Source organism: Malania oleifera, chromosome 1 (genome assembly GCF_029873635.1).
Source record: "Malania oleifera isolate guangnan ecotype guangnan chromosome 1, ASM2987363v1, whole genome shotgun sequence".
Classification (NCBI taxonomy): domain Eukaryota; kingdom Viridiplantae; phylum Streptophyta; class Magnoliopsida; order Santalales; family Ximeniaceae; genus Malania; species Malania oleifera.
The window spans coordinates 27,382,629-27,394,524 of NC_080417.1; the positions used below are offsets into that span (position 1 = coordinate 27,382,629).

At 34.5% G+C, this 11,896-nt stretch overlaps 1 protein-coding gene across 1 annotated transcript; it reads right to left on the minus strand.

Annotated features, from left to right (window-relative positions):
• Window positions 1-228: 228 nt before the first annotated feature.
• On the minus strand, window positions 229-2,453 carry LOC131153139 (uncharacterized). Its single transcript, XM_058105224.1, has 2 exons — window positions 2,189-2,453; window positions 229-1,176 (listed from the first exon to the last, which is right to left on the minus strand). Exon 2 carries the CDS (start codon window positions 1,143-1,145, stop codon window positions 441-443), a length of 705 nt encoding a protein of 234 aa, XP_057961207.1. The 5' UTR covers window positions 1,146-1,176; window positions 2,189-2,453; the 3' UTR covers window positions 229-440.
• Window positions 2,454-11,896: the final 9,443 nt, after the last annotated feature.

The window sequence follows — 11,896 nt, forward strand, 5'->3', positions numbered from 1 at the left end:
CCCCTAATCAAAAGCCAATCACATGTCAGTATTGGTAAAAGTTAAAACAAGTAAGACCTGCCAACAAATGGTGTAGTGAAAAGTGATGCCCACGGGGTTGTTTGAATGATGAAAAACAAAACACTCAATAATTTTTTTTTCAATAGAACAGAATCCAGAAATTAAGTAGCATTAATCACGAACATGTAAACAAGAAATAATTTAGAGAGTGGGAGAGAGAGAGAGAGAGATCTTAAAACCAATTTATAGAAAACAAACAAATTCACTGCACATTTTTTATGACATGGTAAATGTGAGTTAAAAGGCATTGTTGAAGCATCATATGGACAACTGCCACAAATACAAAATGGAGTCCCCAAAGCAGCTAGCGAATCAACAAATGCAAAATTAACTAGCACAGCTAACCATAAACACTTCTTCACTTTTAGTAGCAAATTCATTTATGACCAAATCAAAGCAAGGATAACAAAGACGCCAATCATCAAAAACAGCATCTTCAAATAGGAATCCCTTTGCTGATCTTGACCTGTTGCCTGCGGAACTCCAGGAGCATGAGCATGGGGATGAGCATGACCAGAGCCCCCATGAAATGAATTAGAAAATCCATAGGGGAAACCAGAGGTGGTTCCATAGACAGTAGCATCGGGGAAGCCATGAACCTGAATATTGAATAAAGATGGAAATAGGCCTCCAAAAGCAGCAGACAATGCAACATTGCCAATTCGTGCAGTCGCCATTGGCACAAATCCTCCCATTAGCCCAAACCCAAGATTGGGGAAGTAATTTGCTTCTGGGGGAGCAGCTGTTTCAGGCCTCTGCCCCGCTGGGCGATTAGGAATTTCCATACCTGGAATTGATCTTGATCTGGGATCTGTTGATGCTTTACCCCTGCCATAAATGGGAACCAACTTCTCCTCCTGTATAAGAGCTTTACAAACTGGGCATTCTTGCAAATGTGAATGATGGTGAAGCCATCTGTATAGACAAGGCCAACAGAATAGGTGACCACATAAAGTGACGATTGGGTCTTGAGCTAATTCAAAGCATATATTACATTCAAAATCAGCAGCATCATTGCTACTACTGCCAGCGAAAGTTGGGCTTTGAGGTGGCCTGCTTGTCGATTCCCCAGTCTCACTTGCCATCTCCAACCCGTAGAAATTCAAAGGGAAATGCCTGTAGATGATTAAATACACCAAGTCAAGAATGCCTATCAAGAGAAGGAAAACTATATAAGGAAAAAAAAAATAACCTATATCAACAATAAATAAAGGTTTGCTATGACAACCACATTTGCTCTCTACTATATGTCAAAAGAATTGAAAAAGATCTAACTTAGCTCCAAGACCCCTACCCAAAACTTGATCTTTTGTTTTCAATTTTTTTCAAAAATAAAGATCAGAAGCCTCTGCGCTTGTTAAATTTTTTCAAAAATGGCGAGCCACAAGCCCCACAATCCAATCCAGTGTTCATAATAACTTTCACAACTAAGAAATTAATTATATTCATGCCACTTTGAAAGATCCACAATACTAGGGAAAGGGGCAGTATTTGGGTTTGTTGAGCCAAGTTTCCCTTCATTTCTATAATCAAAAGTGCCCATAAAATAACACTTTGGGGGCAAATTGAATATCATTTGAGTCAATTTGAGATAACTCATGGCCATGGGCGAAAACCCATACTCTAAAACAGTTGGATCAAAACAAGGCGCAACCCTAATCAAGCAAATAACATACTGAAAAAAAAAAAAAAAATCAGCGGATCACCCCCAATTTCTAAAAGGGCCAGCAAATGTAAACATAATTAAATAAATAAACGAAGAGAAAACAATGGCATAGTTTCTAGCTTCTAAGACCCAGCTCGAACAAAATCAAATGGTGCGCAAAGGAAAATCATAAAATAGAGTTCCATAACGGAATTCAATTTTATAAAAAGCGATCGAATAAACGTAAAGAAACAAATAATACCCCCCCGGGGGGGGGGGGGGGGGGGTTGAAGAAAAAAAGAATCTCGCCATAGAAAAGAATCCGAAAGAAAGTCCAATCGATTTGGTTCCCGAGAAAACGAGGGAAAATGAAAGTGAAATCCAAGCTTCTAAAAACAGATCAAATAAACCCAATTCGATTATTAGAGAGTTTGTATTCAAACAAGATTAGCTAAAACTATAATTTCAAGAAAGAAAACTGACCTTCAAATTAACCGACTCTATCGATCGAAAGAAGGAAACGGGGCAAACTCAGGAATGTGTCGAGACCTAATATTCAGCAGAAGTTCGCCGAGAATATTGCGGAAGGTTCTAGGGCCGTCCCGTTCTCTTGTTTGAAAGAAATGTCCCAGCCTTATCATGTTAATTGTCACGAAAATGTTGACTTTCATTAAAAGTTTGACGGTCAGCTGTGAATAATTTGAGTTGCAACGAACTCATTTGGACAAGAGTTGGCTCAGATTCATTTTTCACGGTTAGGTGCAAAGAGATGTAGGGCTAGTTTAATTGCAAAAAATAATTTATTTTTTTATTCCAATTTATTTTTTTATAAATTTATAAAAAAATTAATTAAGTTATTTGATTTCACAATACTTGTGTGGAATAAATGAATGCACATTATTGCTAATATTAATTTGTGGAAATTGCAACGAAAATCCACAACAAAGTCAACAAATAAAAACAAAAAATAAAAAAAAAATTTATTGCAAGAAATAAAAATTTATTATGCTCGACAATTTGTGTCTATGTTCTCAAAATCAAATAAGGTCATCGATTCTACTATTCAATAATAAGTACGAGCAAAATGACCTAATCCCTTTTCTCTCACTTCTCTCGTGTTTAACAGTTTTCTTGAACCAAGAATCATACATTTCATATGAAAATATAAGATGACTTTCATAAAACATAAAATTACATCATAAGTATCCCTCGCCATGGATGAAGGATGCACCGATGCGGGGTCCTTCGACTCCCTATGCAAAATCGAAGACATAAGTTGTACTCGAAATACTACTCTCAAGTAATTCTTCATATATTAGAAATTAGACTTCACATACAATAGAAATAGTTTATTTTTATTTTAAAATTAAAAACAACTACAAAATGATACTTTTTAATTTTTAAATTTATGTAAAAAGTATTGAAAAATATTTTCTTACTATTATTTTTAAAAATTTTCAAATATTAGTATTAAATATATGAGAGTATGGAATCCACTTCTTAAATTTAAATTTTTTTTTTGGATTATGCATAGAGTTTATTTTAAATTGACAAATTAAAATTGAAGCCTCATAATTCATGATTCTAAGTAACACCTCACTACCTCATATAAAATTTTAAAAAATTAGAAACAAGTTTTTTTTATGATTATTTTAGAACCTAGAAACAAAAAATAAAAAATTATTTTACACATAAAAAAAACTCTTTATTTTTTATGTTTTTAATAATGATCTTGAAAAAATCAAAAATTAACTAATTTTTACAATTCTTTAGAAAACTAAATATTAAAAAATTTAAAATATTTTCGACAACTAAATACCCTTAATTTCTAAATTCGTAAATAAATTTATCTTATTTTGTCTGGTGATTAGTGTTATTATAAGCTTCCTAAGACTTTTTAAAATAGATTCAAATTAAGCTTATTTAGTTACTCATTTAATAGGAGCTAATTAGGCACAATATGTTATAATGGACTTATGTATTTCATTAAAGTTGAGTTTAGGGTGGACCTGACAAAGCGAATCGGGTTCGTTTATCCGTGACGGATAAGGCGGATTATCGGATGAAAAAATCATAATTCATATTCGACTTGTTTAAGTGATGGATTAGATGGTTTCGGGTCAGATAATTCATGGCGGATGGGCGGATAATCCGCCATTCTCAAATATAATTTTATTAATAATTTATTTTCTATCATAATAATTTAAATTGTATACGATAACTTGCGATTAGTTTGTGTATTAACTTTTTTAGTAACTATATGATATCAATCATTCAATCATTTATACTAATTAACAACTTCTAATTTATGCAAGTAAAAATGTAAGTAATAAAACATAATAAATTTGTAATGACTCAAAGAATAATGGTATTTAAATAATAAAAAGGAAGGGAAATGGAAACCGGAAACAGAAGGAGGGCATTTGTCGACGACATTGCATTTTGGAAGGAATAAATCGAGAGAAATTTTCAGGACCTTGTCAACGAATACAAGGGATTCGTCAACGATGGTATAAGAGGACCTCGTCGACGAAGTTAAGATTTCGTTGACAAGGAAATACCGAGAGAGGTTTTGGGCAGTCTAAATTTCGTCGACGAGGAGTGGGTTTCATCAACGAAATTATTAATGGACTCGTCGACGAGATGACATGGCTCGTCGACGAATCTAGCCCTATAAACAGTGAAGAACTCGGATTTTTTATGGAAATTAAACACAGAAACCCTCTCTCTCTCATCCTACGGCACTTCCCCCTTCTCTCTTCGATTTTAGGTCGAATCTTCGCCAGATCAACGATCTGAAGCCACCACGACGCTCCTGAGAAAGTTCTCTGCAAGTCTGCCGGAGCAGATCGTCAGTGGGGCTGGGTTGGAAACTATCCCAAATATAGGGTAAGACTTTTTACTCAGTATTTGGTTAATTGACAATTGTAGGAAGTGTTATACGCGTAGAAATACTCAACTTTAGTTCTGGAGAATGTTGTTTTCAGGAAGTTGAGTATGGAACCCTGCGGGTGTGGGACAGATTTTCTTAGGGGCTTTTCAAGAATCAAGTAAGGGGATAAACTAAGCTAGTATTTTATGAAAATATGTATATTTTTATAGCATTCGATTTCAGAAAATAAATATATTTATATATGATTTATATATTTGGGAAAATACTGTTAAAAATGATGGTATATTGAATATGCGAAAAACCTGTTAGTATGGCATGAGTAGAAATTGTTATGAAATACTGTTTTCTAGGAATGTATTAATGATACAGATTTTTATAATGGAAAACCGGCGTACAGGTCGTGCTATGTGTATGATTTGCCAGCGTATGAGCTGAGCTATGGTTATATTTTGCTGGCGTACAGGCCGAACTATGGATGTAATTAGCCAGCATACGGGCTGTGCTATGATTTGCCGGCGTACGAGTCGAGCTATGGTAAAATGTGTAATGCCGGCATACGGGCCGATGATTTTCATGATATACATGTATATGCAAAATGACATGATTGATTTGATAATTAATGATATGAAATATCTATGTATCACAATTTCAGTATATGTTATATGATATCAGAACCTGGTTGGTTTGGTCTAAGCTAGCACTTGCACGGTATCGTTGCTATGTATCCATGGTCTTTGTGATCATGATATTTGTGTTAACGTCGTTGTACGGAGTGGTGTGAGATTGGATAGTCGATGTGGTTTATAAGAAGTGTGTGAGCGCCCCTGGTGTACGGACCAGGTCTGGCAGACCCATCAGACTTACAGACTGTACTTTTGACTTAGCAGTGGTCGGCCAACCATTGTCAGCGCCCGCCTTCGGGCCACACAACCCAATCATGTGGGGGTAATACATGACAACAGCCAACTAACCTACTAGGAATGTTTTTGTATTATTATTATATGAGATGAAATATGTTTATGAAAATGCAATATGTTCTACCATGTTTTGATGATATATATGTTTCCCTAAATTTGACATAACAGTTAATGAATATGTTCTGTATGTTATATGTATAACATGGAATACTCATGTTGCCATACACTAGTATTAGTTTATTTCCCTTACTTAGAGGTGTCTCACCCCAAAATTTTATAAATATTTCAGGAGCCCCTGATAAGAGAACGGGTAAAGCCCCGCTGATCTAGTACGGCTGGTTTGCCCTTCCAGAAGGATAAGTATTTTGATAGGGTCGGATGTATTTTGTGAAAATGGCCCTAAGACATCATTTTGGGTTGAGTGTTGTGTATATATGTATACAGTGATTGTAGTAACTTTGGTATTGTAATGTATGGTATAATGAGATGTATATGATTGTATGTTTCCTACTGCTTAGGCTTCCATTTTGTGTTTTGATGTATCCCTGGTACCCATGGGTCCAGGTGGATTATGATTTGCTGAGCTGGGATTGGTGATTTTGTAATATGTAATATATATATATATATATATATATATATATATATAAATGTGAAAAATAAGCAGATTGTCACAAAATTAATCCCAATCCAACTCAAAATAGAAACTTAAACCGTGTGACTCGTGTGAGTCTAAAATCTAAACATTATAATTGTTCTTAAAGCATGTGAGTTTTTTTAAATACAACTATTTTCAAATCGTGTGAATCTCTTAAAATAAAACTATCAACAAACTAAAAAAATCTCAACTCATCTTTCAAATAACTTCAAAATCATTTGAATGCCTTGAATTATTTGAAATGCTTTCATTTGTGACATCAAAGCTTCATCTTCTTCTCCTCGTCTGCCTATCATGAAAGAATTCAAAATATAATTTAAGTTATGAATCGAATAACATAAATTGAACTTATTAATTAACATCTCAAAAGTTACAAGTTATCAAACTGGAAAAAAAAAATTTACAAATAATTTATTCAACACTACAAGTTAAAACAACAAATAAACAATAATTTATTGACTACATAATTTTCAAAGATAAATAGAAGCACTAGCTGCGCAGCTTGTGCTAGTGTAGTAATGCATCCTGCGCTAGTGTAGTAATATTCAAATAAAGTCAAACAGAACAAGATGATACACTAGATGAGGTACGACTTGCTCTTTTAGCTTGAGCAATATCTTCAGCAAGTTCTTCCTTATATACAAAATCTTCAACTGGATTCAAAATTCAAAATATAGATAAATAAATAAATATTGCATAATACATAGTAATTATAATAACATAGAAATATAATTAAATAAGCATACCTCCTCAACTATACAGCCAATCACGAGTTAATATGATAGTTTCAGCATTATCAGGCGTAAGAGAACTACGTGACATATTTATCACTTTTCCTCCAATACTAAATGTTGATTCTGATGCAACAATTAATATTGGAATTGATAAGATATCTCTTGCCATTCGGGAAAGAATCGGATACCTATATTCATGACTCCTCCAAAAGTCCAAAATATCCAATTCTTTATCACAATCTACCATCCACTCTCTAAAAAACATTTCTAGTTCTGACATTGGAGCTTCTTCATCTTCCTTAGCAAAAGCTTTAAAACCCTAAAAACAAGTATATAACAATAGAAATATAAAAATTTTATAGATGTATAATAAAAGTAAAATAAAATGTATACTTAAAAAAACATCTTACTTTTAGTGTCACATCAACTGATGTTGCAATAGTTGTCATATGACCATGATCATGACTAGTAGTTGCTTCAAAGGAAGGCCTTTTCTTAGAAGTCGAAGGGGAGTGGTGCTTCACATACTCATCAAAAAGAGAATGCATCTCACGCTAGATGTCGTTTACTCGATCTTTCCAAGACATTGGTTGCACTTTTTTTAAACAAAAAGATACAAATTGTATCTTGAAACGAGGATCCAGAATAACAGCCATTGCCAAAATTTTACTATAATGTGACCAATATTTGTCAAATTTCCCTTGCATTTGACTAGCTACATTCCTTAAAAAGACATCATCACCCAATGGTGCATTAAGTAAAGTTACTTGTACTTTCCATACTCCTTGAAAGTACAAATTTGCAGTTGGATAAGATGTCCCAGAAAAAAGATTTGTCAAGTTATAAAAAACCTTCAACAAACTAGCAATTTTCTCAAATTCCTTCCATTCATCATCATTTGGGAAAAATTGAAATTCTCCTCACTAAACTTGAATTGACAAATAACATCTCTATAGTACAAAGCACTTTCAAGCATCATATAAGTAGAATTCCATCTAGTAGGACAATCTTGGCGAAATTCTCTCACACGTGGCACTCTCACTTTTTCACAACATTCATGAAATCTAAACTTTCGATGTTGTGAATGCTTCACATATTTGACATAATCTCGTATTTTTTCCACAGCCAAATGAGATAATTTTAGGCCATCTTGGACAATAAGATTTAATATGTGAGTGCAACAACGAACATGAAAAAACTTTCCTTCCCTTAACAAAGCATTTTTCAAGTTCAGATTAGACTTCAAAAACTCTACAAAATAGTCATTGGATGTAGCATTGTCCAATGTTATGGAAAATAACTTCTTGTTTATACCCCAATTCACCAATAAGTCCATGACTTTGTTACTAAGTGCTAGACCAGTGTGTGGAGAAGGCATGCTTGAAAAACTCAACACTTTCTTCTGAAACTTCCAATTTTTATCCACAAAATGTGTAGTTAAACATAAATAGCCATCAGTATTTAATAAAGTCCATAAGTTCGAAGTAAGAGAAATTCTACTAGAATTATTCAACAAAAGTTCACGAATGTGCTCTTTTTCCTTGAAAAAAACCCTCATAACATCAGCTTTTGCAGTCTTTTTTGTCACAAATTTTGTCTTTGTATTTAATTCTAAAGCCCATTCATGAATTCCTTCATACTCAACAAAAGAAAAGGGTAAATTGTGTCTCACAATTGCCATTGGCAACTTCCTACGTTGTACAACTTGATCAAGTTTCGTGCATGCAAAGACAACTTTCCATCACCTTGACTCATTAGCATTTGTTTGAGATCATTATTTTTATTTCCCATGCATTTTTTAATATGACAATGTAAGTTTGATGCCCCAGAATTCTTACTATGGTAGAGATATTTCTTAGGACAATACTTACATTGGGCATATTGTTTATCTCCACTTTCAATCAACTCAAAATCTGTCCAAATACAAGATGTTTTTTTCCTAGCTCTTTTTACCTGTCGAGTTGTTTCATTTGTGAGTTCTATGTTTGATGAACCTAGCAGCTGAACTTTTTCTTCACTCATTTCATCATTTTGATCAACTGAATTCGCTATTGACTGAGACATTTTTTTTCCTGAATCCTTGTAATGCACTACAAAAAATTAAGAAATAGGATTAAATATTTTTATTGTATTCTTGACATTGTCAACTTTTTTCTTTCATATTTTCAACTTTAAGAATCCTGAAATATATTTTAAGAGAGAAAAAAATTTACAATCATCTAGTTCATCATAAAAATAAAAATCAACCACAGCTTCTCTTAAAATAAAGGCAAGATATGTAGCTTGGCTAATCCAATCTATACCCCAGTCCAATCTTGCCAAACAAATACACCCAAAGAGAACTAGACCTACAATAGCCTAGAGTGGATGATTTTGCTTTCCTGGGTAGCAAATAATTTATGAAAAAAAAAATTCTATAATCTGAATTCATTTTTCACTTTCCTCCCTTCCTTTTCTAAGATGATCTAATCATAATGATAGGTCTTACCCTCTAGGCTCTATTTATGATAAATATCAAGTACATAACAATGACCACAATGTTGAATGTCCTACTAACGTAGCAGTATCACATCACATGCTAAATGACCAAAAATAACCAGCAAGAGTGTAAGACTCCCCCTTAAGCTGAGAAACCCCAAAGCTTTTATGAATAAATCTGCAAGTTTCTAATCAAACGAATGACAGATTTATTAGATCTGAATGCCAAAATCGAATGACAGATTTATTATATCTGTAGAAGAACTAAAGAAGAAGAAGAAGAAGAATACTTACAAAGGGTATTTTGTAGCCGTGTTTGTGTAGCAAAAGCTCCTGCAGGCTGCAGCCTTGCTGGTTCGAAGCCCAAAGGGTTCACGACGAACTCACGAAGGCTAGAAGAAGAACTGAAGGCCGAAGGGTCTCCGTCTCTCACTCTCTCCTCTCGTCGTTCTGGCTCTTTGAAGTCCGAACAGAGATGCTCGCAGGCCGCAGATTGTCAGTCATCACGGTGAAGAATTGAATAGGGCAGCAGTTGTGGCACTCTCTGGCAATAAACTCCAAGTTCCACCACTCCAGCTACTGGTTGTCTGGTTGATCAAATTCAGGGGCTTGTGAATCTGTGATTCTAGGGCTCGATTGCTTGAATTGAATAGGGGCTGGGGTTGTCGCCTGTTGGGCCGGGTTGGGAGCCTGGGACTTGGGAGTGGGACCGTGGGAGAGGCTGGGGGCCTAAGGTGGTAGTGACTAGTGAGGCGCTGAGTGGGGCATGTGGGCCATGTGAGCACTTGGGCAGTGGGCTCACTGGGCTGGCGCCTGGCTGGGTTAAAGGGTTTAGCCATTTGGGTTGTAGGCTTGTAGCTTGTTGCTGTTGGGTTGGGCTTTCCTGGGTTAATATTGTAAGCGGGTTGGCAGATATCCGCCGGATAAACCTGACCCGACCGCTAAGGGGGTGGATATGAAAATGAAAAACTATATTCGACTCATTTAGCAAATGGATAATTATAATTCGGTTAAAACGGGTCGGATATGGTTCGGATTAACGAATTTTTATCCATTTTGCTAGGTCTAGTTTAGGGAGGACACTTGTCATCTATTTTGGTGGGTTGCATTTCACTAATTTTTTTTTTTAAGTCTTTTCTCACCTCTTTCTTTCTATTTTATGGCGAGGCAGGTGGGGAGAATGTAATATAAATATATATATATATATATATATATATATATATATAATTTTAACTATATTATTTCTTAAAGTGGTTCACATTTTACACTCATGAATATTGGTGGTTTCAAAACCCCATAAAGTTTCATATACATGTATTGATGGTTTCCATGTGTCCAATAATTTAATGAGATATGCATAGACATTCTTGATTTGTGAAAAGTTAAAAACTCTTCATATTTTTGTTCTTGGATGGATGGAGCAAATAATGAGGAAGCTAAAAGGTTACAAAAATTAGATGAAGGTCCCTAGTCTTTCCTATATATAAGGACCAGTGTATTCCATCATACTATCCCATGAAGTCTAAGAAAAAGACTAGAAGACACTTCACAAAATAGTAGTTTTCTTTTTGGGTTTGGAGACGAGAAGATATCTCGTCTTCTAGTTTCACAAGTGGTGTATAATGGCTGGAGGTAATGATTTCTCCCGCTGCACGTGTTTATTTTAACATGCTATTCTGACTATTATTTTTACATTTGGTATCAGAGTCATTGCCTCTGCGTCTAGAATTTGATTTTTTAATTTTATGCATTGAGTCTTGTCTCTATATAAGTTTGATGTTCTAAGGTTTAAAATTGATGATTATGCGAGAAATTTTGTTTTTGATGTGTGAAGATGATATAAATTATTATCATATGAAGTTTTTGGACTTCATTAAGGCATCAAGTCTAATTCTTAGTTTTTTATTTTTTACAGAGTTTTTTATTCTCATAAAGAATTAAGAGAATAATAAGTTATGCAATTATATTATGTCAGAGAAATTTCATTTTATGGATGATTATAAAGTATTGTTGCATTGACATCTTACGATCTAATAGGGATATCTTAAAGAGCGTTGGATTAATTCTTATATCATGCTATTTATCACTAAAAGTAATTATCACTTTGTGATTGTCAACAGCCCAATTTTAACCAGACCTACACAAGAAGACCCAACATAATAAGAGTTGACTTCGTGCCTCAGAAATGAGAGGATCCTTTTGAGAAATCCGACTGAGTCTCGTTATGTTTTCAATGAGTCCCAGTATTTGTACCGAGTCCCAGTGTTTTTCCAAGTCCTAGTTTGTGTTCAATTGACTCCCGATGTTTTTATCGAGTCCCAATTTGTGTTCAATTGAGTCTCGATGTTTTTACCGAATCCTGGTTTGTCTTCAATTGAATCCCGTTATTTTTATCGAGTCTCGATTTGTGTTCAATTGAGTCCCGATATTTTTACCGAGTCCCGGTGTTTTTACCGAGTCCTAGTTTGTTTTCAGTGAGTCCTGGCGTCTTTACCAAGTTCCAGTACGTTTTCA